This window comes from Lampetra planeri, chromosome 18 (genome assembly GCF_965212315.1).
Source record: "Lampetra planeri chromosome 18, kcLamPlan1.2.h2, whole genome shotgun sequence".
NCBI lineage: Eukaryota > Metazoa > Chordata > Hyperoartia > Petromyzontiformes > Petromyzontidae > Lampetra > Lampetra planeri.
In genome coordinates this window covers 5635267-5662622 of record NC_136124.1, presented here as the reverse complement: position 1 = coordinate 5662622, position 27356 = coordinate 5635267, and the positions used below count along the sequence as shown (strand labels likewise).

General features: G+C 48.8%; 1 protein-coding gene across 1 annotated transcript in view; it reads right to left on the bottom strand.

Moving 5' to 3' along the window:
- Window positions 1-253: 253 nt before the first annotated feature.
- The window catches only part of LOC144723537 (protein transport protein Sec23A-like), a 37415-nt gene continuing 10312 nt past the window's right edge, over window positions 254-27356 (bottom strand). The window contains exons 11-20 of the mRNA XM_078602370.1: window positions 26658-26738; window positions 25978-26067; window positions 10302-10408; window positions 8297-8450; window positions 7495-7572; window positions 5945-6106; window positions 5202-5288; window positions 3968-4123; window positions 2898-2963; window positions 254-1408 (exon numbers count right to left, since the gene is read on the bottom strand). Coding sequence (XP_078458496.1) covers window positions 1319-1408; window positions 2898-2963; window positions 3968-4123; window positions 5202-5288; window positions 5945-6106; window positions 7495-7572; window positions 8297-8450; window positions 10302-10408; window positions 25978-26067; window positions 26658-26738 — 1071 coding nt within the window. The 3' untranslated portion in view covers window positions 254-1318. The remainder of the gene's footprint in view (window positions 1409-2897; window positions 2964-3967; window positions 4124-5201; window positions 5289-5944; window positions 6107-7494; window positions 7573-8296; window positions 8451-10301; window positions 10409-25977; window positions 26068-26657; window positions 26739-27356) is intronic.

The window sequence follows — 27356 nt, the reverse complement described above, 5'->3', positions numbered from 1 at the left end:
CGACAGTGTTAATCGGAGGTGCGGGGGAAGGGCAAGGGGAGTGACGGAGTGCAAGGCAAGGCACGGAAGGCGTCCAAGGGAACCTCGACCGATGAGACGGAGCGATGACATCGACCCGTGTGTGTGTGTGTGCGCAGGTGCTGGGTGGATTGGTGATGTCGACCTTTTTACGGAGGCATTCATCTAGCAGTGGACTGACCATGGCCGATGATTAAAAGACGTTAATGTGTGAAGGCAACCACCGAGAAGCATGTTCCATTTCATTCGGTTTATTTTGTCTGATGACCCTCACACTACGTAGAAACGGTAAAACATTTAAAATGCTGAAGGTCATTTCATATAATAATAATAATAATTTCCATGTAATTTTAAACATCTAAAACAATCACGATACTCTTATGAACATTTCAAAAAAAATAAAAAATTTCATCCGGTGCTAAAACAAGTGTGCTATCATTGACTTAATTAAATACTGTTCCTATTACAGTATTAAGTTACATTTAAATAAACTACATGGAAAGACACGTTTCTGTAAGCGGGCGTTTGGTCACCCTGGCGTGTGTTTGGTCAGTGTGCAGCCAGTATTGCTCCGTCATACAGACGACAACTGTCCGCAAGAAAACCGTAATTCGGATGGCACTGGGGAATCGCGGCGTGCGCCCGGGAGAGAGGTGAACGCAACCTTTCATACCCTGGCTTCTTTAGAACAAAAGAAGCAAAGCAGCGCCACCGCTAAGTACAGTGTGTGGAAAAAACATTAACGATGAAAACCACCATCGTTTTTACCAAAGTAGTCACAAGCAGACAGCCCCCCCCTGCCCCCCCCCCCCCCCCCCCCGTTGATTCACGTGGCCGCGAATCGTCCGTGAGTCTTGGCTAGGGTTGCCACCTGTCCCTGGTTACCCCGCCCCCCCAGAATCGACCTCTGCACATCCCGGTAAAATCTGTGGGAATTCCGAAACATGTTAAGTCTTCCCGAGACATCAAAAGTCAAAAGTCCCCTATTCTTTTCAGATGCATAATAACAATTATTACTATAATACATCCAGGGTTTAATTACTCGTGGACATATTTTTCGATGGTCGCCAAAACCCCCTGCATGCTGGGGGGGAAATACTTTCTGGAGCTCAGCCCCATCTACAATTAAACCCTGAACACAATTGCACTCAAGCGTGGCTCTTCCCTCTTTATAACGATCTTGTGAGATTCCTCTTCCAAAGATATGTCCCGTTCGTTTTGTTTTTTATACATATACCGCGCACAGGTGACAACCCTAGCGTCGAGCGTGAGTCCGCAAGCTCCGTTATTATCTCGCATCCTAGTTGGCACTGGATACCGCCAGGCGCTTGAGGTGGTCCATGAAGACCTGCAGGCTGACGTCGTCTGTGAGGATGGGCGCGCCAGACTCCTGCGTTAGCACACACCATGACAAGGCGGGGGGGGGGGGGCGTTGATGAGATCTCGTCTGGCAAGTGCACGGTGTCAGTTTTTCTGCCGATACAAATCATCGTCCAACCTCCGGTCGGCAGCACACGGGCAAACTGGATCAGCCTACACCCCAAGACGGCATAAGAGAAGGACCCAGAGCAGTTTTGCTTTGTCTACTTACCCGCACACTCGCTCGCCTACCCCGCTCATCTGCTCACTCACTGAAACTTACTGGCATACTTTTGAAGTTTCTAGCATGTCAATGTGAAACTCACTGCCGGTTACTGTCTAGGATTTGTCACTCACCGCCAGCGAATCCTGCAGAAGCCTCGAGCAGGAAATGTTCTGCAAAGCTTACATATACCGTTCTTCGCGAGAGGCTGTGCGCTATAAGGCGTTACTCAAATACCAAATGTACTCATTATCGCTGGCTGCGTCCTCACGAGACAGCTGGCTGTGCCTCAGACGGACGCTCTTCCGCACACAATTAAGCGCTTGTAACACCTTCCTTGGGCACTGCCCATTTGGAGCGATAGGCCTCATCAAGGGAACGCATCTCGAGAGACGGCAGATTAAGGTTTTTTTTTTTCCTTTTTTTGTTTGAAGTGCGTGTAGTAAAGCCACCGTTGGCGTTCCGCTCGTAAGTGGAAATGTGGAAAGCAGGACGATGATGGGGCGATCCACCAAAAAACCGTTGAACAAAATCCTTTTCCACAAGTTTTTTTAAAATAAATATATAACACATCACCTGACCCGTAGAGTGGGAAAAAACTTCAAGTGACAGGTCGACTGCTCGCTGCCTACATTACGATGTGTTTCAAATCATTTAACTACTAACGACTTCTTGAATTATGTCGGCTTTCATGATCATCATCGCCATCATCAGCCATAAACAATCCACCGCTGGATCAAGCCGTCGCCATCGGTACTGCGATGTAACCGTCTAGCCGAGGGAACTGAGCAAATAAATCGTCATCATCAGGCTACTTTATTGGTGCACTGATAGGCCGCTTATCTATCGTTCCACTTTTAACTCGAGAAATAAAAGTAGCAGGAGCAAGAGCCACGGCTTCTACGTGGCTCCCTGTGTACATGGCACGGTGGGAGCGAGATGGGTACAACCAAAGAGCCGCCGGAACTAATGCCCTCTATAAAACGCAAAGCTCAAACGAACACGGGAGTGAGAATCCAAGCGCGCAAGTCTCCGTGGTTTTGCTGCTGCGCCGCTTTCCCCGACGCGTCGCGTTCGGGTCGTGCCGCGCGTCGTTCGGCACGACGCCCGCCATTTCACTCCATGTGCCGGGAGTTTCTTCCGCGCGTTGGGAGCGAATTAACGTTGCATATCGTGCCGAATGGACGCTGGATATCGTCGCAGAGCTGCTGGGAAATGTGTGCTCGAGTTGTGAACTTTTTTCGTGAAAAAAAAAACAACACGATTTGTAAATGCAAATACGTAAATCAATCAATACCTGTCCCCAGCCGTACATGTTGTTGTGCGTCTGTGAAGGGTTCACTTTTGACAGCAGGAACCGGGCCTGAAGACGAAAAAAGAGAAAAAGTGTGAAAACCTCGTGGCGTGACGAAGAACACGATGACACGAGTTAAAAGTCCGCTGCTAAAGAGGGAGTCATTACTGGAACCATTTCTACCAGCCTGGCAAAGTGGATAGCTGAATATAACAAAAGAAAATGACATATACGAAAGTGTAATTTTCTAACTTACATTCACTTAATCAATTTAAACTTCCCAAAGTAGTAAGGCTTCAGATAATTTGTTGAAATAGGTTACCGTCCTCCGAATGTTAAGTTGGAGAGTGTGAGTGCGTGCGTGCATGCGTCACGTGCGTGTGTTGAGAGCGGTGGCGAAGTGGTTAGCACGCTGCACTACGATCCCAGCGACCTAAGCGTTATTCCCAACCGTAGGATAACATCAGCGTCTCTAAATCTGTCCCGAGACCACACCTCTGTGGATACACCCTCTCTGGCCACTTGTTGGGGGCAGTGTGGCACTTCCTCTGTGCAACAATAGCCCAATTCTTTCAACACTTTCTGTGAATTAAAAAAAAAACTCAGGACAGAAAATAAACTGAAGCGCTACGCACATGATCATTGGGTGCGTGTGTGTCTCTGTGTGTGTGTCTGTGTGTAAATTGGAAAGACAAAAGCTTGCGAACAGCACTTGCCCCAACAGTCTGTTAAAGGCTATAACGGGGAAGCTTTGTCTTTACGTGTATCCATATATCTGTGTGCATCTGTCTGAGTGTGCACGTCCGTCTGTGCGCCTGCATGCGTGCGTGCATCTGCGTGTCTGCGTGCGTGCATCTGCCTGTGTGCGGGTCTGCGTGTCCGAGTGTGGGTCTGCGTCTCTGACTGTGTGCGTCTGTGTGCATCTGTGCGTGCGTCTGCACGCACGTCTGTGTGTCCGAGTGTGCGCGTCTGTGTGCGGCTTCCCTGTCTCTCGGTGTTGGCGCGTCTGTGTGTGCATCTGTGTCCGGAGTCTGCGCGCCTGCATGTGTGTGTGTGTGTGCACGTGTGCTTGCCTGGCTGCCCCCGTGCTCCGTGTCGATGTAGCGCGGCATGGGGAAGCGCGTCTGCAGGATGTCCTGGGCGTCATCCAGGGGAGCCTTCAGCAGCTGCCGGAAGTTCTCGTACTCGGGCTGGTCCTGGTAGTTTGCTTTCCGCCACTGTGCGATCGTCTGGAGACAAACAATGACAAAGGACCTCCGTATAGCCTCAACAGACTTTGGGGCAAGGGCTGTTAGGGAATCGAACTCGGGTAGTCGGGTTCGTAGCGCAGTGTGCTAACCACTACACTACCGCTCTCTAGACACAGACACACACGTATATATTTATATATATAACATGATCGGCAAGATGTAACTTTAAAATAACAGGATCCAAAAATACATCCATTGTGTCCGTGTGTGTAAATGTTTAATTTGGCTACGTACGAGTGCAAAGGAATTGCAAAGCAATAGCGTTAACTTAAAGTGAACTTAGTCTGGTAGAGACGATATCGCAAGGTCACCACCGATAGCTTGAAGAAGAATGGCATTAAAACAATTATGTACACATGGACTGTGCATTTTTTATTCTATCATATGCAAACATATGTGCAAGTGAATTATGCATTTTGTCACATTATAGTATAAAGAACCTGGTATGAAATTTTAAAAACGACGCCACTGCATATTCTTATTGGCTTGGTCTATCCACATATATCCCACATTTACCCATCTATAGTGTTGGGACATGCGCAGTTAGCGAGCACCTATTAAGGTTAACGGGGTATAGGGAAGGGTGGTTTTGCTCCACACCATGCCCTGCCAGTTTTGTCTCATCTCCCAGTGCCGATGTGTACATGTCCACACCATGTGCCCGTTTAAGGCCGAGTTAACCTACGGGAGGCCCAGAACCCGTTGTGATAAACACGCGTCAAGATGTCAACCGAGACGGGGAATCAAAGTACGTTTAGTGGATTTGTACCACTGCTACCCTATACAATTATACATACCACGCCAAAAATAATATCGTTTATTTAATTTTGCATCGTTCATGCAGATTGCATCTTATAATCGCTGAGGAGCCATGGAGAAGGCAGCCAGGCAGTGGGCCGGCGCTACCAACAATTGCCCAAGATCTGCAATCATCAATACAATCGGACTGTTTCAGTCAATTACCGAGCGTTAATAGATTCACACTTGCACCAATGAGTGTGGCGAGGCAGCGGTGCGTGCGTGGTATTCGGGGTTGCTCGTGTGCAGGCATACGCACCTCTCCGTGGTAGATGAGAATCTGGAAGAACGTGTCCATCAGGAGGATGCGGTCTGGCAGAATGCTGTTGCTGTCCAACAGAACGGGCTGTGTGGGGTGGAAGACAACATGATCAATCCACTGCTGGATGAATACTTCCCCAGGCTAGACCACACAGATGAAAAGGACAGAGCAATCGGGGCAAGCGGTACAAATGAGACAAATGGCACGCAGACGACCCAACAAAACGAGTCCGATGGTACATAAGAGATGGAAAGTGCAGGCCCAGATGGTAGAAACAAACGTAGCAATCCTGCTCTCTTGCGTTCTCACCCAGTTAAACAAATAAACTTGAAAATGAGACAAAAACTGAATAGATTTTCAAAAAAAGTGTCACAATCGTGGTGACCCCATATCCTGCTAACTCATCAGCTCGCACTGCAGGGAAAATCACCCACGTGCCTAACAGGATGCAGACGACGCCCTACAAACGATGCCATGTGACTGACACGCTGCAAACGATGCCCTGCAGACGACTCCCTGCAAACGACGCCCTGCAGACGACGCCATACAGATGACGCCACGCAAACGACGCCATGCAGACGATGCCATGCAAACGACACCATGCAGATGAAGCCATGCAGGAGGACGCCATACAAACGACACCCTGCAAATGACGTCATACAGACGACGGCCCGCAGAACAACACACCGCAGAACAACACACCGCAGACGACGCATGCGTGTGTGTGTGTGCGTGTGCACCTCGGGGGGTCCGCTGAAGGAGTAGGCGTACAAGATGGGCTGGATCATGATGAGCGACTGTGTCAGGTCCTGGCGCACGAAGTGGTGCCGGTAGTAGGACGACTCGTCGGGGCTGTTGTTAAACACCTGCAGGAACGGCGACCTCCGCAGGTGGAAAATGAACTGCGTGGGAGAGACGAACGCGGACGGCGATGAGACACCGCACACTCGGAACGCTCGAGAGGTCATCGTGCTCTACTGGCAGTCGACGCCTGGATGGGCAACTACAAGGGCTTGCCAGGTGTTGTAGGTGGGGCGGGGCTGTGAGGTGGCAGATCTGAGTGTCACCCCCTTGATTAAGTGGTGGGTTTTCTCTGAGTTCTGCTGTTTAGACCAACATTGCCAAACACTCATTGAAGATATTTTGGGTCTTTCGGTAAAGTCATGTAGATAGGTTCAAAGAAAATAACAAGAAATAACAAAAAAAACAAAAAAGCTTTAAGTCAAGACTCATTGAAGACATTGGCCAAAAAAATCCCAATGCAGGGAACCCTCCTGAAAAGCAGTCTTGAGACTCCATGCGAATTCCCTGGGTAAACAACTTTGATATGATTTACTATCATACACACTGGGAATGTGAAACGTGCATACACCATTTCTAAGGTGGCTGTTAAGCTTTTTTGTTAATCTCCAAAAGTATTTTATTAACAAAACAATTCAAGTACACAACACAGAGGGCATGAAAGGAGGTTGACACCGGCACAAACACATTACGGATTATAGTTGCATTGGGAACCTGTCTAAAACCGCATATTTCAATAAACTGTGCCAATACACTCTACAACCCCCTGGTGTGGTGTCTTCCTAATCTCTGGAAGCCCTGTAGGAGAAGAAGAAAAAGGGAAGGGGGGGGGGGAAGGGGCTGGTGCCTAAATGCCCTAATGAATGCTCTTAAGAATCAATGCCCACTGAAGGAGAGGTAATGAAGACGTTGCATGTTTGGTGGCAAGCTTCCTCCCTCCCCCTTAGTTTTGCACTTTAAGATGCTCTAGGGCGGCACATTTTTGGACAATTTATTGGCCCATTCCAGCAGTGCTGGGGGAGCGTGCTCTTTCCAGTTGGCTACAACGGTGCGGCCTTTTCACTTTTAGAAAAAATTAACCCGTAAAAACAAAGTTTTTCACTATAAATCCTTTATATGCGTGGTCCTCTCGTCCTCTGGCTTGAGATGGCTGCCACCTATGGGTCAGATGATTGCTTGCCACCATTAAGCAATTGGTAATTACATCTAATTTTTTTTCCTAAAAAGTGTAACATTTTGGGGAAAAAATTTCACGAAAATTTATTGTCAGGCATAACGAGTCTGTGTGCAAAATGTCAGCTCGATTGGATCACGGGAAGTGGGTAAAAAAACGACCGAAAAATTTGCACGGTCGTAAGCGCGCAAGCAAGCAAGCAAGTGAACTTAATATAAAGGATTTAAAAATTTGTTTCAAGACACCGCGCCGAAGTGACACGAAGACATTTTCGCACGCCAGAGTTACAAGGCTCCGACCGAGGAGTTGAGATACCTGCGGGAAGAGGGAGAAGGATTCCGAGAGTCTGAAGGAGCTCGTGTCGTCCTTGCTGTACTCCCCAAACTTCTGACACTGCGGAAGCAATGGACAAGAAGGCACATTCGCAACCGTCCCCCCATTGTACGTCGACTGCCGACCGCCGTGCAACGTTCAAGGATTTGCTCTTCACAAGCACACCATAAACAAATAATTGTCACGAATCGTGAATGACTCATGAATGCATGTGTCATGAGAACACTAATTGAATTTAATCAGATGATGAACCAAATGTCCTCTGTTTTTTGTTACAAAACTCCATCGATAACTGCTTTTGTAACCACGTCACAAGACGTCGGATTAAATCAGAACTCGCGTACAGCAGCGCATCACCCCGTGTTAGGGAACGGTCAACAGAAGCGGATTATCACAGACCTACTTCTGAGCTCCCTTCAATTGGCATCGAATCCACGCACTACTCGGTTTTAGTTGACGAACAATTTTTACCACCAAATGTAGCAACCGGGATGCAAATTACTTTCGCTGCGCCAGTTGCCCTTCAGATCACCGGTGAGCTGAAACAATTTGAATTTCGCGTCGTCAGAAATTCTTGGGCCGCATAACAATTTAAATATCTTCGGCCGTGTCGGGTGGCAGAGGAGGGTCTCTTCACGAGGCAAACCCTTCGGACCAAAAGAAATGAACTGCAAATCCGTAGCTCTCAGCTCAAGTTCAAAATCGTCGTCGGCGAGACGACCACTCCACGCTCGCACGCCCGCCCTCTCACGCTCACTCGCACGCTCGGGCTACCGCTGGGTACCAGGCGGATGAGCTGGCGGTCGAGCCAGCGCAGCACGTCGGGGCCCTCCTCGGAGTGGGCGCGGTGCACGCCCAGACGCGCCATCACCACGGCTGCTGCCTCCTGGTCGAACGACGCCGAGATGTGCTGCAGCTGCGTCTGCGTGTCCGCCCAGCTGCCGCGCACAGGGGGTTCGGTGGGCATCCATCCATTTAGACATCCATCCATTTATCATCCATCTATCCATTTATCTATCCATACAGACATCTATCCATCCATCCATATATTCATACATCGATCCATTTATCCATCCATACATCCATCCATATAATCATTATCCATGCATCTGTGGATACACCACAGTCAATGGGCAAGTCGCGTGTGGTGGGTTAAAGTGTGGGCACTCCCCACTCTTCCACACATTGTGACCGGCGTGGAAGAATAGGCCAAATAACCTCTAGAGAGGCTCTCTAAAGCGACCTCTAGCGGAGGCCCTTTTGCGAGCAGTGGCGTGAGTTAACTGTTGCAGGGCTGCACCTTTACCTCTTTTCAATATGCTTATGACATTTAACAACTAAATTAGAAAATTAGAGGTAAAAGTCATTGCTCTGCAAAGAAATGTCACGTCCTCTCTTCTGCAATAAAGCAAAGTAATTTGATTCATAATAGATGTTTGGGTCAGATCACTGCGTAAGTAAAATGTGTGTTATGCACCCCCCTCCACCCGACCACAGCCAATGAATAAAGTTTGCAAGAGATGAACAAACGTGCCAATTTACCACTGCTTCAGCAGCACCACCGTTGTGTTGGAGAGCGATCGGCTGAGAGTTACAACCAGCATCATCAGGCAGTTGCGGTGTTCAAGTAATCCGCTGGTAAACAACGCTGTTATATGCGGCATCGCCCATCCTGCCGTGACGGTGCGATCGCCGGTTACCGCGTGCGCGTGTGTGTGTGCGTGTGCGCGTGTGTGTGCGTGTGTGTGTGCGTGTGAGTGTGCGCGTGTGTGCATTTGTGTGCGTTTGTGTGCCTGTGTGTGTGGGGAGCGGTAGTGTAGCGGTTAGCGCGCTGCGCTATGAACCTGGCGACACGGGTTCGATTCCCGCTCACAGCCAACAGCAGTGACAATTATCTGAACCGGTCCCGGGCCTCCCCTAGGTCGGCCTCGCGCAGAGGTAGGCAACCTGCGGCTCTAAGGACTTCCGTGCTGCTCTTGAAATTTGAAAAAAATGTCTCTTCTTGCTATTTTGGGTTGCCGACCCCTGACCATGAAAGTCCAGTTCACCATGGAAGTCCAGTTCGCCATGGTAGTCCAGTTCACCATGAAAGTCGAGTTCACCATGGAAGTCCAGTTCACCATGGAAGTCCAGTTCACCATGGAAGTCCAGTTCACCATGGAAGTCCAGTTCACCATGAAAGTCCAGTTCACCATGGTAGTCCAGTTCGCCATGGTAGTCCAGTTCACCATGGAAGTCCAGTTCACCATGAAAGTCCAGTTCACCATGGAAGTCCAATTCAGCATGGAAGTCCAGTTCAGAATGGAAGTCGTCCAGTTCAGGATTGAAGTCCAGTTCACAATGGAAGCTCAGTTCAGGATGGAAGTCGTTCAGTTCACCATGAAAGTCCAGTTCACCATGGAAGTCCAGTTCAGCATGGAAATCCAGTTCAGGATGGAAGTCGTCCAGTTCACGATTGAAGTCCAGTTCACCATGGAAGTCCAGTTCACAATGGAAGTTCAGTTCAGGATGGAAGTCGTTCAGTTCACCATGGTAGTCCAGTTCACCATGGAAGTCCAGTTCACCATCGGCAGGGGTCGGCAAGCTGCGGCTCCGGAACCGCATGCGGCTCATTAAGGACCGTTTAGTGACAGTTATTTATTAAGGACCACCGTCTCGTATTGACAAGCGCCATGGTCATGTCACCGCCACTGAGTGACGAACGGCGGTTGTTGTGGTTGTTGTTGTGTTGTGTGTGCGTGAAACGTGCGAGAGCATGCTGGGTACGTGGTGGGGGCGGGGGGCCGTACTTCCTGGCAATGGTGGTGACGCGGACGCGGCGCTGGCCGCTCGAGTGCTGGTACTGCGTCACGAACTGCACGGCGCCGCGCCCTCCCTGCGGGATCGGAGCGTTGTGCTGCGGAACAAGTGGGGGGGGAGGGGGGCGGAGGTCAAGCCTATTGTCAGGCGGTGTCGCGCGCGCGGCTTGCGGGAGATTCAGAATCGTAAGTTTCATCTCCCCCGAGTAAAGCCCAATTAACTAAAAAGAAGGGCGATTTCAAGGGCGACTCGGCCGGCAGCTGTCCGAACAAAAATTTGGCACGGTTCATTGATATTATATTGCCAATAAATGTTAATGCGCAAGGACAACGGACCCACTTTTATAGTCTCACAGGCTGTTGCGGGGAATGCTGTTCGCGAGCACAAATTTAGGCAGGCACAGCACATGAAGAGGTGGAGTTTTTATCCTCATGCCTGGCTGGTCGTGTCTCCCTAGCGCCGATGTTCGAAACATCAAACGAGGTAACTCATTTAAGCTCCGAGTTGACCTCTTGTCACTGCTATTATCTGTGGCCAGAAATCACGATGGTTTTAGCGCAATGTGCAAACCAATGTGTCACTGCTCGCCTTTTCCTTAAAATCAGAATCTTTATTTATTAATGGAGGAATCCGATGAGCTATTACGCTCTTTTTCACAGATGTCCAGTCGGGGCGAGTCAGCAAATGACATGTATAGAGGGCACAATCACACACATATAGATACACACATACGACACATCCGATTAACACGGTTGGCTACGTATGGTGCGAAAGACGTTCAACATACATAAATGCATGTGCATGGTGAGAGTGGCGGCGCAGGGTTTAGCATAAGAATCCGGCAACCTGACGTCGATTCCCAACCACGACTAACATCAGTGGCGAGTGCCATCTGAACTGCTTCTGCGTCCCACCTCCATACCTCCTCCACCAGCCCCTCCTCCCCCCACCCCTGCCCCAACCTGGGCACCCCCCTCCATCAACCTGCACTGGTCAGCATGGTCCAATATGGTCAAAGGTCAAACAACCCCCACGACTGAGACGCAGCGGTGTTCTTTAAAAGGCTGTAAATGATCGTCGTCAAACTTACATATAGACCACACAACCATACAAAATATAAACTCATGTAACGGGGACGAGAACGCTTCACGATTGCGTTACAAATTAGTAAACCACAAAGCGAAATATTTTTCCCCATCCAAGTACGATCCCGCTGCTCCGTCAATCCCGAGCGCCCAGATTATATTTAGCTCCCACCTGCAGGAACATTCAATTACAAACACGCAGAGCCGCGTAAGGGGACCAAAACGAAGGTGGAGCCACGGCTAAAGAGGTACGACGGCTATCACCGCCGCGCCCGACACGAGCGCGACACGCGGACGCGCCTGACCTGAGGAACGCTCCCCTTCCCATTGCTTTGCGCACGTTAACCGCATATAACTTGAAAACTACTATCGGATCCTGTAGTATATTTTAGAAAGGCACACGCACGTACATATATAAAGACATGTACGTTTAAAGCGTGTGGCAAGACAAAATGAATGACTCTGGCAAATGCCAAAAACACGCGCTCGGTGCAAAATTTTAAGGGAGAGACCACCTTGCGGAAATAATGTAGAGAAGCTAGCCCTATGATTCACTATCACGGGCCGGACATTTAAACCCGCGCTCACATCGACTATAAACTCACCGCACAAGACCACCCGGCAGGCGGGTCGACCACGCAAACGGAAAACGAATTTTGAAGCGATAACAACCTGCGTCACAGCTTCCGCGCTTTTATCTAAAAAACGACAACTCGACGGGCACGGCGCCTGACCGCCCAGGGTGGTACGCGGCTCACGGAGAAGCGGGGGGGGGGGGGGGGGGTGGGGGCGCAATCTGCCGGGAATGGAGCTGGTGCACAAGCAGGTGTTCACGGCGCTGGCCGTATGCACGTGCCTCTTCGTGGTGGCTTCAAACTTCCTCTACCTGCTGTTGCTCGCCGAGTACAGGCACCTGCGAGCGCACACCAACGCCTTCATGCTCCACCTGGCCGCGTGCGACCTGGCCCTCGGGCTGGTGGGGCTCATCGGCCTGCCGCTGGCCTCCGCGCACCAAGGTAGGGGTGGTGTCGTTTACTTGGCTCTCATTTCCCAACCCACCCCCCCCCCCGCCTGCCCGGTGTTACCGTCGTCTAGAAGACTCCGGTCATCGTCGCAGCAGGCGGCTTTTGGCTCGCCATCGAACAAAGACGGTCACTGCATCGCGCGGCGCTTTGAGATGCGCTTTTGCGGCCATCTGGAAAGCTCTTCCTTCCGATATTAGGAAGCCACTGGAGCTACACTACGCACCTTTAAATCATCTTGATTGAAAATGAATTTCTTAAAAACTGCTTTTGTGTTTAGTTTGTTGTCCTTCCCCCGCACCTCCGATTAGCACGGCCAGCTACGTATGGTGCGAAAGAACTTCAACATACATACAACAGGGGTATTAACAAAATGTACACCGACAACCCTTTTGTCTATCCACTGCTGGATGATTGGTCTCTTTCTCTTTCTGTCAATGCCGTACATGTTGTGAGGATTATTTAAAACACTTCACCAAGTTGGCTCAGAGTTGGGTGGGTGAAAACGTGGAGCCAAGAAGAAGGGACATAGACATAGAGTACAACAATAGATTGTGTTTCACTGACCTCTGCTGTCCAACATGTAGCCCTGTAGCCTCTAGCAACCTGTTTGTTGTATGGTGGAAGCCTACCCAAGCACTATCCGGACTTAATTCTGATTGGCATCCAGTACGTGACAAAATCAGGTGCACTGTACGCAATTTGGTCATCAGCTCGAATGAGTACGTTAAGTTACAATGGGCTACAATATGTATTCAGGAATTTGCTGGCAGGATAAAATCGTGACGCGTTTATTGAATGATACACAATAGCTATGAGTGGTGAAAAGGATGCGACAGTCATTTTAACCACGTCACCGTCACCGCTGCCTTTTCCTGGAAAGGCAAAAATTACAAAGTGTGCATATATTGCCAATAAGTAAACGCGTGTCACGACTCACTCTCAGGGCTCCATGAACTGTCACGAATCGGGTTGCTGCAATTCAAGTGATTAAATTATCATAATACATTTTTGGCACTGTGGTGAATTTTTCACTTTGCAATCTCAAGCACAGTTCAGCCTATAATCATTCATTGTAAGTACGCATGTCTGTTCATGCGTTAAGGAACAATATAATTGTACCGTGTGTTACGACAATGTGAAAATTGCAGCGGTGTACGTGCGTGCGTGTGTGTACACGTTTGCATGTATGTATGTATGTACGTTGAACTTCTTTCGCACCGTACGTAGCCAACCGTGCTAATTGGAGATGCGGGGACGGGGGAAAACATTTGAAACGCAAAAAAAAAATTCGTTTTCATTCTACATTTAAAATTCACAACCGCAAAGGAACGCTGTCTGTGCAAGATTTTTTTAATGCACATTGTATATGGCCTGCAATAACTTCCTCACCGAGGGATTCTCTGCACCACCGTATATTTCCAGTTTAATAACAAATGCTGGGCGGGGCGCTTTTGCAGGGGGGGGATGGTCAATGAGACGTTCCCCCAAAACGCGCACAGTGACGGCACCGAGTGCGGCGGTCGCTCCCTCTCACTCACGCGAGTCGCCGTCGCGTCTCACGTACACCGTGTCCAACCGCCGCACTGCAGCTCGCTTCTTTCCTCGTGCTTCCATCGTTAACCTTGCCCAATTCAAGACACGAGTTAACTCGTGTCAGGGTGGCTAGATGTTAACTACCTCGCCTGGTATACAGGAGATCGTAGGTTCGATCCCGACCCTGACGCCTGCTGCTGTATATTTGGAGTTTGCGGTGTCTCTCTCTCTCATCATCATCATCACGGTGGCTAGATGTTAACTACCTCGCCTGGTATACATGAGGTCGTGGGTTCGATCCCGACCCTGACGCCTGCTGCTGTATATTTGGAGTTTGCGGTGTCTCTCTCTCTCATCATCATCATCACGTTGGCTAGGAGATGTTAACTACCTCGCCTGGTATATAGGAGGTCGTGGGTTCGATCCCGACCCTGACGCCTGCTGTATATTTGGAGTTTGCGGTGTCTCTCTCTCTCATCATCATCATCATCACGGTGGCTAGGAGATGTTAACTACCTCGCCTGGTACACAGGAGGTCGTGGGTTCGATCCCGACCCTGACGCCTGCTGCTGTATATTGGACTTTGCACATCTCTCTCCCTGTGGTCACGTGGATTTTTCTCCGGGTTATCCAATTTTTCCTCCATATTTACGGACATGCGTTTACAGTATTTGGATGCTACATATTTCCACATAAGCCGTTAGCTATCATTTGTGGCCAGGTCACTTCTGAAAGAGAGCCGTCTAGCTCGGTGGGCGTTACCTGGTAAGTCAAGAAAGTTCAATAGTTTACACTATGAGATCTCTTTTACCAGTGGCAAAATATAATAGTAGGTTTTTACCCTTTTAACTGGTACAAAACTGACACCTTTATTCAAGGCATCATGTTTGCAATGACCACAACACAAGTAGTCAAAAAAGCAAACAAAAAGAAGCAACTCTGATAAGGATGATAATATGCACTGTCCTTGAAGTTGATTGGCCCACACCCGAGACGGCTTTCTTTAGAGCCTAGTCCCCATTGGTGTAGGGCCAGATGACACCAGAAGGCGTACAACTCAAACACAGTGCAATATCAGAGTATTGAGAGCTCGGGTAAGCATTTACACTATGAGATCTCTTTTACCAGTGGCAAAATATAATAGTAGGTTTTTACCCTTTTAACTGGTACAAAACTGACACCTTTATTCAAGGCATCATGTTTGCAATGACCACAACACAAGTAGTCAAAAAAGCAAACAAAAAGAAGCAACTCTGATAAGGATGATAATATGCACTGTCCTTGAAGTTGATTGGCCCACACCCGAGACGGCTTTCTTTAGAGCCTAGTCCCCATTGGTGTAGGGCCAGATGACACCAGAAGGCGTACAACTCAAACACAGTGCAATATCAGAGTATTGAGAGCTCGGGTAAGCATTTACACTATGAGATCTCTTTTACCAGTGGCAAAATATAATAGTAGGTTTTTACCCTTTTAACTGGTACAAAACTGACACCTTTATTCAAGGCATCATGTTTGCAATGACCACAACACAAGTAGTCAAAAAAGCAAACAAAAAGAAGCAACTCTGATAAGGATGATAATATGCACTGTCCTTGAAGTTGATTGGCCCACACCCGAGACGGCTTTCTTTAGAGCCTAGTCCATCATCCTTATCAGAGTTGCTTCTTTTTGTTTGCTTTTTTGACTACTTGTGTTGTGGTCATTGCAAACATGATGCCTTGAATAAAGGTGTCAGTTTTGTACCAGTTAAAAGGGTAAAAACCTACTATTATATTTTGCCACTGGTAAAAGAGATCTCATAGTGTAAATGCTTACCCGAGCTCTCAATACTCTGATATTGCACTGTGTTTGAGTTGTACGCCTTCTGGTGTCATCTGGCCCTACACCAATGGGGACTAGGCTCTAAAGAAAGCCGTCTCGGGTGTGGGCCAATCAACTTCAAGGACAGTGCATATTATCATCCTTATCAGAGTTGCTTCTTTTTGTTTGCTTTTTTGACTACTTGTGTTGTGGTCATTGCAAACATGATGCCTTGAATAAAGGTGTCAGTTTTGTACCAGTTAAAAGGGTAAAAACCTACTATTATATTTTGCCACTGGTAAAAGAGATCTCATAGTGTAAATGCTTACCCGAGCTCTCAATACTCTGATATTGCACTGTGTTTGAGTTGTACGCCTTCTGGTGTCATCTGGCCCTACACCAATGGGGACTAGGCTCTAAAGAAAGCCGTCTCGGGTGTGGGCCAATCAACTTCAAGGACAGTGCATATTATCATCCTTATCAGAGTTGCTTCTTTTTGTTTGCTTTTTTGACTACTTGTGTTGTGGTCATTGCAAACATGATGCCTTGAATAAAGGTGTCAGTTTTGTACCAGTTAAAAGGGTAAAAACCTACTATTATATTTTGCCACTGGTAAAAGAGATCTCATAGTGTAAATGCTTACCCGAGCTCTCAATACTCTGATATTGCACTGTGTTTGAGTTGTACGCCTTCTGGTGTCATCTGGCCCTACACCAATGGGGACTAGGCTCTAAAGAAAGCCGTCTCGGGTGTGGGCCAATCAACTTCAAGGACAGTGCATATTATCATCCTTATCAGAGTTGCTTCTTTTTGTTTGCTTTTTTGACTACTTGTGTTGTGGTCATTGCAAACATGATGCCTTGAATAAAGGTGTCAGTTTTGTACCAGTTAAAAGGGTAAAAACCTACTATTATATTTTGCCACTGGTAAAAGAGATCTCATAGTGTAAATGCTTACCCGAGCTCTCAATACTCTGATATTGCACTGTGTTTGAGTTGTACGCCTTCTGGTGTCATCTGGCCCTACACCAATGGGGACTAGGCTCTAAAGAAAGCCGTCTCGGGTGTGGGCCAATCAACTTCAAGGACAGTGCATATTATCATCCTTATCAGAGTTGCTTCTTTTTGTTTGCTTTTTTGACTACTTGTGTTGTGGTCATTGCAAACATGATGCCTTGAATAAAGGTGTCAGTTTTGTACCAGTTAAAAGGGTAAAAACCTACTATTATTCAATAGTTTAGTTTTAGTTTTAACTCCCATCGATTACACACGCTGGCAGCATGGCACTTTAGTCCTCGGTGCCTCTGTGTGCACGATAACTGCGATTGTAAAATAACGAAATGCAATGAGTGTCTGATCATTAACGGCTCCCCTCCCTACCACCCTGCCTCGCCGCCGCTCTTCCCGCACCCTCGTCGCTACGGCCGCGGCAAGCCGGGCTGCTGGGGGACGAGGCGTGCCGCGCGGCGACCTTTGTCCTTGTGCAGCTGCAGGTGATGGCCGTGCACTCCATCACCTGGCTGAGCATCGGCCGCTTTCTCGAGATCCGCCTCTCCCTCACGCACACGCAGGTGGGGCCCCGCAACCTCCCAAACCCCCAACCGCAGCTCCTTGGGAAATCCACACTAATCCCCCCCCCTGACGATCCCCATCCTCAGACCCCCTTCTAAATTCCTGAAGCCAGGTCAAAAGAATTGTTGGCACAGCCGTTGCTCACGTACGTAGGGGGGGGGGGCGATTGACCTGAAGCAGAAGGCACCATCGACAAGGGCATAAAGTGTCGTTGCTCATTCTGTTTAGCTGCTAACCTCTGTTTAATTAAGGTTACGCTACAGGGTTGCCTGGCAATAGTCTAGCGTTGGGGGGGTGTGGAATCGGTTCGGAACCGAGCATCGAATCGGACTTTCACACATCTTTGAAGTGGGGTGGGGGGGGCTTGCATCAACACACGTCGTCGTGATATCGAATAATAAACGCAACCAATAAATTCAAGCTCACCGAATGCCATAACGGCGGCTGCTTTTCACGAGATAGCACGCTGGGTGTCGGGGGTCACAGGTGGGAAAGAGACGGCCGCCTACCACGCTGCCAGTGACGGGTAAATACCGTTTTCGGGCCGTTTTGAAGTGGTGGGCCTCATGTGTAATATTTTTCTGCAATATTTTACTGTCTTTTCTTGGATTTTCTGTTTGCACTCAGTCACATTCACTTAAGATGTTTTTTGTTCATGTTTTTGTTTGTTGCGGTTGCACTCGATTCAAGAGCCGAATGGCTCACAGGGCTATACCTAATAAATGAACTTGAACTTGATGTGGCCAAGGACTGGATGAAAATTAAGTAGCGGATCGTACCTTGCCCGATAGAAACGTGGGTTTAGATTATTTGGCTACTATAAATTTCCACGGGATGATAAACTTCGTTGAGCAATCATTTGTGGCCAGGTGTCACTTCTGAAAACAGAACTAATAGCTCAGTGGGCTTTACCAGGTAAAAGAGAAATTGATTAGCTTATTTATTTACGTATCGTTGCACACGCCCGCCCGTCACCTTAAAACGCCCAACAAAACTGCGGCCCGCGGAGCCATTGCACAAGTTCGAGCCCTTTTATAAATCCACTGCTGGATGAGGCCCCCCCACACTGTGTGGAGGTCATGGGGGTTATGTAATGATGCTGGTCAGTGCAGATTGTTGAAGGCAGAGATCAGCGACACGTATGTATGTTGAACTTCTTTTGACATGAGAACATCGAAGCATGGTACGGCAATGTAAATTCATAATAATCATTTACATCTTTAAGGCCCATTACATCCGTAGATTCCCAATGCGCCACAGTGTATGAAAAGCCGGAAATAAACGAAACTTGCAGGGTAAGCGACCAGCACTAGGTTTGAAGGGCAGTTTAAAGAGGTGAGTTTTCAAGACGGACTTAAATATCTCTAACGACGCTCAATGTCTTATTAGCAAAGGGAAGGAGTTTAAAAGATTTGGAGCCGCACTGGCAAAAGCCCGATCACCCAAGGAACAGAGCTTTGACCTCGGAGTAGTTATATAAAGAAGGCGATCCAAACATCTCAGTGATCTCGTTGGCGTATAAAGATGGATCAGTTGCTGTAAACATTTCTGTACCGTCCCTCGGCTGTCCCTCCACGTAGCCCTGGATTTAAACTATAAACTGATTTTTTTTTAATTATACCAGATATAACCTTTCAGAAGCGACCTGGCCACAAATGATAGCTCAACGAAGTGGCTTATCACGTGGAAAATTAAAGCAGCCAAATACTCGAAACGCATGTTTATAGATGAAGAGAGAAAAATCAACGCGACCACAGGGAGAACGTGCAAACTCCAAATATACAGGCGTCAGGGTCGAGATCAAAACCACCACCTCCTGTATACCAGGCGAGGTAGCCCATTAATATCTCGCCGCCACGGCATGGCGATGCAATCCGTGTCATCATGATTGGCGATGGCGTAGTTAAAGGGATGCAATGACTGCACGTAATCCTTATCGTCATCATCGTCATCATTGTCATCAGAACCAGGTGAGGTAGTTAACATGTTACCCCCATGGCACCCTACGAGATTTAAAATCCCGTAGGGCACCTAAATCCCGTTGCCACGGGGCGCGCGGTTTGCGGTTCTCGTTCTGCGCCTAACGGAAGCTCGACGACGACGACGACGACCCAAGGTGCTGACGCCAACGCGCTCGGGCTTGGCGCTGGCCGCCGTGTGGACGTACGCGGCGCTCATCGCGAGCCTCCCCTTCGCGGGACTGGGCCGCTACGGCTACAACGCCAACGCGGGGATGTGCACCCCGCTCTTCGAGGTAAGGGGGAGAAAGGCGCAGGCCCTGCCGTTTCGTTCTCTAGGGCAACTGGGGGGGAGGGGGGAGTACGCGGACCCCCTGGGGGTTCACGTGTCAATGTCCCAGGACGGTGGTGCAAGAGGTGGAATCGGTTCGGAACCGAGCATCGAATTGGACTTTCACACGTCTTTGAAGTGGGGGGGGGGGGGGGCTTGCATCAACACACGTCGTCGTGATATCGAATAATAAACGCAACCAATAAATTCAAGCTCACCGAATACCATAACGGCGGCTGCTTTTCACGAGATAACACGCTGGGTGTCGGGGGTCACAGGTGGGAAAGAGACGGCCGCCTACCACGCTGCCAGTGACGGGTAAATACCGTTTGCGGGCCGTTTCGAAGTGGTGGGCCTCATGTGTAATATTTTTCTGCAATATTTTACTGTCTTTTCTTGGATTTTCTGTTTGCACTCAGTCACATTCACTTAAGATGTTTTTTGTTCATGTTTTTGTTTGTTGCGGTTGCACTCGATTCAAGAGCCGAATGGCTCACAGGGCTATACCTAATAAATGAACTTGAACTTGATGTGGCCAAGGACTGGATGAAAATTAAGTAGGGATCGTACCTTGCCCGATAGAAACGTGATGTTGGGGCATTTCATAGACGACTGCATGCAACGCTTTGTCCCGGTCGACTCGGGCAATTATTCAGGGTAATCGTTGCCGGCGACAGTCGCTGCCAACGAATTCATAAATGTTTGAAATTATATCGTACGTGAGAGTCATTTGGTGAATAATCGCGTATGAATCTGCCAATATAAAATAACTACGATGCAATTTGACTCCATATGGGAACCTCGAACGATTTCAAGAGAAACCAGCGAGCGCAAACAAAGTACGCCATGCATGGAAAGCGTCCGTTGAATATATTTTTTATTTGCTTGCAGTTACTTGGCTAGTTAGGATACCTCTAGAAATGGACAATTGGATAAAATATTGATGTTCATCATTCACACATTTACTTACAGAACCATGTTCGGTCAGGCAAGGGAGTCCTCGGTTGAAACAAAATTCAATAAGGGGTAACAGTGGCCAAAAAAAGTTGAGAACCATTGCTCTAGAGAATCTGCCTTGAGCGCATCGCGAGATTGAGAAGTGGTTTAAAGGAAAAAAAATCTACGAATCGAATGTCGTTGGCGAGCCGTCCTGTGGACAGCCCGGTCCAAGCTCAAGACCTTCCCCTAGTTTTCTCTGCCTGCGACTGACCGCCTCTTTCCCTCCATAAAATAAATAAACAAGCTCCATTTCCACAGGATACCAATGTCCCACTGTTCTATGCAGCATCTTGAAACGGGGATGAATTTAGACACTATAAATCCAGATTGCATTGTCCTCAGGTCTCTTAGGCCCTCACTCACGCAATCCATCCACCTCTTGACTGGCCGCCTGCAGTGCCTCCTCCTCCCATTGCCCTTCCTCTCCCACACCTCCCTCACAATATATTCCTTAAGACTTCCTTCCTGCATGTGTGACCGACCAAACCACCGCAGTCGGCTCTTGCCCCATTGTATCCAGAAGTCAAATTTGAGATGTTGGGGCATTTCATAGACGACTGCATGCAACGCTTTGTCCCGGTCGACTCGGGCAATTTTTCAGGGCAATCGTTGCCGGCGAAGTCGCTGCCAACGAATTCATTATGAGCAGTTACGGCAACTTGTTATGGCAACTTGCTACGGCAACGGAATGGAGCAGCGGTGACCAGAACAGCGGCTCGCGAGCTGAATGTGACTACCGGGCAGCCCGAGTGCGTCTCGACGTGAACAATTCTGAACCTTTCAATAGTATTTAATTTCAAAGAAATATGTGGAAGAAGGAGCGGCCCAGGGCACTCGGCCATTAGCACTCCCCCCCGAATGGGTTGCTCCCGCAAATTTCTAAATTCAAAACTCTCACAGGCAAGCGGTGCGAGCTAACAGGCCGCATGACCATCCCACGTCACCACTCTGCTCAGCATCTTGTGGCTCTCAGCCATATGAAGATCTTGCTTTTGCGGCTCATAGGATCAGGATGTTTGGCTAACCTAGGGAATAGTGTCAGAGTTCTGTCCAGCCAAGGAAAACAAAGTTTGTTAAAAAGTGTGTATGATGAACAATGCTTGGTCCAAGCAGCATACAACCTTGGACATCCACGTGACCTCTGTCTGCGACCTGCTTGGAAGGTGGTGTACCAGTTGCCCAGCAGGGCGAGCAGACATCAGATTTTGTCCGTACACCAAGTCCTCGTTTAATGCAATAGATACGTTTCCCAAAAAGTGCCGAGTATCGATAAAGTTTTGCAAAGTACGATGTACGCACACAGTGAGATGGCGCGGGGCAAATAACTTGGGGTACACCACCACGCTACTGTATCAGCCACGCAGCTCAAGAAAGTAGTTTGCCGTAGACAGCTCAGACACCGCGTTAGAATGGTCGAAGAACCACGCGACAGCGAGAACGCGTTGCGCCAACACCACGCGTTGAGCGAGCGACTCGCCGTATTCGGGAGCGCGACGGTCAAACGGCGAAGGTGGTGGTCTCCCGTTTGTGCGGCAGGAGGGCTCCGGCGCGTACTGCTCGCTGGCACTGGGGGGCGGGGTGGCAGCCCCCATCGCGGTGCTGTGCGGCATGTACGCGTACGTGGTGCACGCGGCGTGCAAGCAGGCCAAGCGCGGCACCTTCGTGTGCGACGAGGAGAACTGCCGCTACGTGCCGGCCAACCGCTACCTCAAGTGCACCGTCATGCTCATCACCGCCGTGGGTAAGAGCCGCGGCCACTCGCAGGAAACTGCGCATCTACTAAGGGCCGCGTTTTGCGATTATTTAAGCGGCGAACTGGGCTTGCAATCCAGAAGCGGATGTCGCAGAACGACCTCCGAGATCCCTTCAAGTGAGCACTTGTCCGCACAGTAGTGGGCAGCAGCACTTTGTCGTCCACCCTGCCACCGAGAGTAATGTTTGTCGCTAGAGAGTCAAACTGATCATCATAACGCTCACGGCCTAATCAAGGGCATAACAACATTTAAATTGGATAATTATTTCCTGTAGTCATTGGTGACCGAGCTGAGAGACCATCCAACACACGACGATTGAGAATCCAGTTTTAATCCCATGCGGCCGCCTGGATTCAAACTCAGGGCCTCCGCAGCGGCAGCTCAGCGTTCACACCTCCGAGCCACCCGGCTGACCAAATTAAAATCCAACGTCTCTTCGTCTCTCTCGTGTTATTGCAGCCACGCTGCTGACCTGCTGGCTGCCCCACATGACCATCAGCTTCTACATTTCCTTCACGGGCAAACCCGCTCCCTGGACGGCTCAAGCCATCGCCTCCTGGATGCTCAGCCTGCCCTCCGCCCTCAACCCCTGGGCCAACTCCCTCTCACAGAGGTGCGTCTACTTGCATGCAAATTATCAGCTGTTGCGTCATCACTGTGGATTGTTGCTACCACAGGGACCGAACGAACACCAGCTAATGTAAATGTGTACGTGGCTCAACCCCTTTTGTGAGCCCACTGCAGGTGGGGCACTTCCACCAACACTTGAGTGGGCTGTGGTTAGTGCGGGTTGGCGAATGCTGGGAGCGTACTCTCGTCTAACGCCACTGGAAGCGGAGTGCAGCAATGAATGCTGCTGCACTGCCCTCTGCTGCCCGCAACGTAGCCCCCGCAAGCCCCACGACAACCTACTTGTGCGTGGCCATCGGCGCACTAGCGATCCAGGCTTAGAGCTGCTGAGCTTCTGAGCTATGAAAGAGATCGAGCACATTGCAGTTGATTTGGTCAGAGGCGCCTATTACCAATGCTTTCAAACTTTAATGTTTGTTGCCATGAAACTAGCGAGCAATGACATTAAGTGGCGTGTGCTGCACTGGCCATTAAGGAAACGAACACATCTTATCTACGTGTTGTGCGTGTTTTGGAATCTTACAATTAGCACACTGTGCCTTGAACCCATGAACCCACGTTCGAAAATCCCACTTCACGGCTGACATCAGTGACAAATATTCGAACCGGTGCCGTGCCTCCCCTGGGTCAACTCAGCCTTAAATGAGTACCCGGTGCGGTGTGTGAACATCGGCACTCTGGGGAGACAAAGGCGGTGGGGGCGGTGTGCTGCGAGCCCCCCCCAACGGCTTGCGCGGGCTAAGCAGGAGACGTTTATCTTGGCGCTTGGCATTGCCGATGGACCCCCGAACAGAAAATTTCGCAAGGCGATGACACAGCGCTGGAAGCGATGGCTGTGCTGCGCACAGGACTCAAGCGGCGAGCGGGCGGAACGGGACAATGGAGGACACAGTGAGCAGAGCCCCCAGCCATCCGCGGGGCAGCACTCGCAACCCACCACGGCGGAGTGAAATCAATCTATTTAAATAACAAAAATCTTAAACAGGGAGCTGAAAGTAAGAAGGTGGTGACGGTTTACTTTCGTTTGAAGGCAATCTAAGTTGAAAACTAATTTATTTAAAACTGCTCTGTGTGTTTAGTTTGTTGTCCTTCCCCCGCACGTATGTCAACGTACCGTACGTATAAGAATAGTTTTGACCCTTTCTGGCAATAAAACAGGTTAAAACACCAAACTGAAACCTTTTTGCAAGGAATCATGTCTGCATTAACCACATATACCCGTGGTGAACATGCAAACAAAACACGTGCTCTGATACTATATGCATTGTTTTTAAACTGATTGGTCATCCACACCAGAGACAACTTCTTTAGAGCCTAGTCTCAAACAGTATGAGACCAGAGGATGCTAAAAGGCGTTCAGCACAAAAACAATGCACTATCAGGACATTGAGAGCTTCGTGCTGTTCGCTTTTAGCGATCTCTGGTCTAACACTGTTTGAGACTAGGCTCTAAAGAAAGATATCTCTGGTGTGGACCAATCAGTTCCAAAGACAATGCATTTTCTACCAGAGCACGTTTTCGTTTGCTTGTTCACCACGTCTATATGTGGTTAATGCAGACACGATGTACCGTACCGCACATACTGAAAGTGTCATCACTTGTTGTCCCCACGAGCCGACCGTGTTGCGTTCTTTGCGTCACACGAAAGTTTGTGCAAGTCAAGTTGGACAATCTGCATATCAGCTGTATTTAATAACTATTTAAAGATTCACCCAACCCAGATTCGACCAAGGCTCATAATTTGGAATGCTGTTTTCATTAAGAAATACATTATTACTGTTGTTATCCCGTTTTACGTCACGTGTATTTCTCGCTTCTCCGTTTCATTTGTACGGCTCGTTGAGTCTTGATCGTTCTAATTTCCGAAATGTATCGTTAACATATAATTAACATAAATCTAACATAATCGGCTCTTATGCACACACTTCGATGCACCTTTACATGTATATGTAGATTATATATAGATAATGTGGAGATGTAGCGATTCACTTCCCCAGTGATTCGATGAATTGTCATAAAATCGGGACGCCGATTCAATGCAAGAAATTCTGATGATTATTGTCTCGTTTTTACAATCTTCTTTGTAAAATGTATCTTATTTCCATCCCGTTTATATATTTGAAATCGCTCCATTAGCATCAGTGTAACAACACATCATTTTCACATCATGCACATAGATTTTGTTGTTTAAACCACACCGATTCTAACACGCAATTCGGCACGTGAATCGTGAGCCTTGACAATAAATTGAATTGATGAACCGATGCCTCCATGACCCAAGCGTGGCTCAGGCCAGGTTCACATAGATACACCTGCCTGGCATTGCGCATGTCCAAGGACACAAGGCCAGGTATGCAAAGTGGCAGCACAGCACAAGGTGCACACTCAGCCCGTCCCAACTGCTCATCATATACCCTCCACTCCCGTGGCAGCCGTCCAAGCACTTACTGATTAACTCCATTTACTCTCTCGCCGATGGTCACGTGCCACCTTTTCAACGCATCCATTGCTACTACTACCATGGTTACTGGTCCCATGAATGTCAATCATTGATTCCTCCACTCATCTTGAGGACTTGCTCAACCAGACTAACCGTTCTGTCTCATCGATACCGTACTGCAGGTCACAACGACATTCACTCACTCACTCACCCACCCACCAACTCACCCACCCACCCAGCCATCCATCCATCCACCTACCCACACTGCAGGTCGCAACACTTTGCGTTCTGCTTCATTCCTCGCGCTGCTCGACTCTGAAATTCCGTCCCATTGTCTCTATTTAGCAATCTCTCATAATAAATAAACCTTGCTCAAATCCGAGGAATGTGCCAACTCTTTCGATAACAACGTTGATTGTGTTGTGTTTATTGCTGGCCAACCGACGTTTCAGGCCTTTGGGCTTGTGCTCAGCAAGTGCGTCATACATATATATAAAAGTGTGTCAAGGTGCGTTTGTGCGTTTAGGTGGCCCTCACCTGGTTGACAATGTCAAAGTAGATGGCCAGGGTAGTGCTGGAATCCAGCGAGCAGATCTTCCACTGGCACGTACCGCCGATGCCCATCTCCTGCGGCGAGGATCACGATTGTTGGCAGAATTCAACGCCGAGGCGCACGGCTATCGGTGTTCACGCAAAGGACAGCGGCGAGCACCGCGAAGCGCATCCCGGGAACGTTCACACGTCCGAGAGCCGCAATAACCACTCGCGCGCGGCGCATTCTCAAAGCGCATCGCCACTTTCATTAAGCGGCCTGCGCGGGCGACTTTAATCATAATCGCACGCGCCCGTTTAAAAATGTTTATTTAACCTGAAAAACGCACTCGCCATTCACGTGGCATTCTGAAAACGTTCAAGTGTTGAGAGCAGTGGAAAGAAATAAGCTGTTTCAACAAAGCCCTTGATTGCACTTTCTGTTGTCAGCGCCTTCAAACAATAAACGCCCCATGTAATTACACCCCTGCTGTGGCCAGCTGAGCTAATTACAAGTGTCGTGCTGCGATTGTCGCGAAAACATGAACCTAATTAAGTCAAATAAACAGCGAGTAATTCATCGAGTTAATGCAGATTTATCAAAGCGACGTGTAATTATACGGTTATCGTCCAGAACGGCCGGGTTGCAACGGGGAAGGCGGCTTATCGTCACGCGGGCGACTTACGTTCTCAGACACGCAGGGCCCCTTGGTGTTCAGCGAGACGCAAGGACCGATGGCTCCAGACACCTTAAGCTCTCGCGTTGTCTGAAATTACCATACAAATGAAGAGCACGAAAGATTATTTACACTTGGCACGATGGACACTCCCCCTCCCAGAAGCGGTACGTGCACGGGTACCGAATGTATCTATCGTGGTCTAACAGAATCAAGGCATCCAATGTCAGATTATATCGGTTATGCAAAGCTAATGGAAATTCACCTCTGACCAAAATTGTCAGATCTCTTGGATCTTAGCAGGCTTGAGCCCGGACAGTGCTTGGGTGGGTCGCCATCATGCACTCCGGGTTGCCATAGGCTGCTGCGGGGCTGTGTTAGGTGGTGGTCAGCAGCAAAACACATTGTTGGGAGGGATTTCTAAGCTCCCAAGCGCAGGATTCGCTCGGCGCACTGGTGAAGTATGGTAAAAAAAAATCTCTATGACCAACACAGAATGGGGAGGCCTCCATCCAGCAGTGGATTAACAAGGCACCATCACTTATTATTACTGCTGTCATGAGCATAAAAATAAATGTCAAACAAACGACTTGCGAATAATTTATGCAAGAGGTTTAATTGACTCACAAGTGGATTGCGTTCACATACGCCGCAATGAAACTGCCAAACCTCGCATCATCACCATCAGCCATGATCTATCCACTGCTG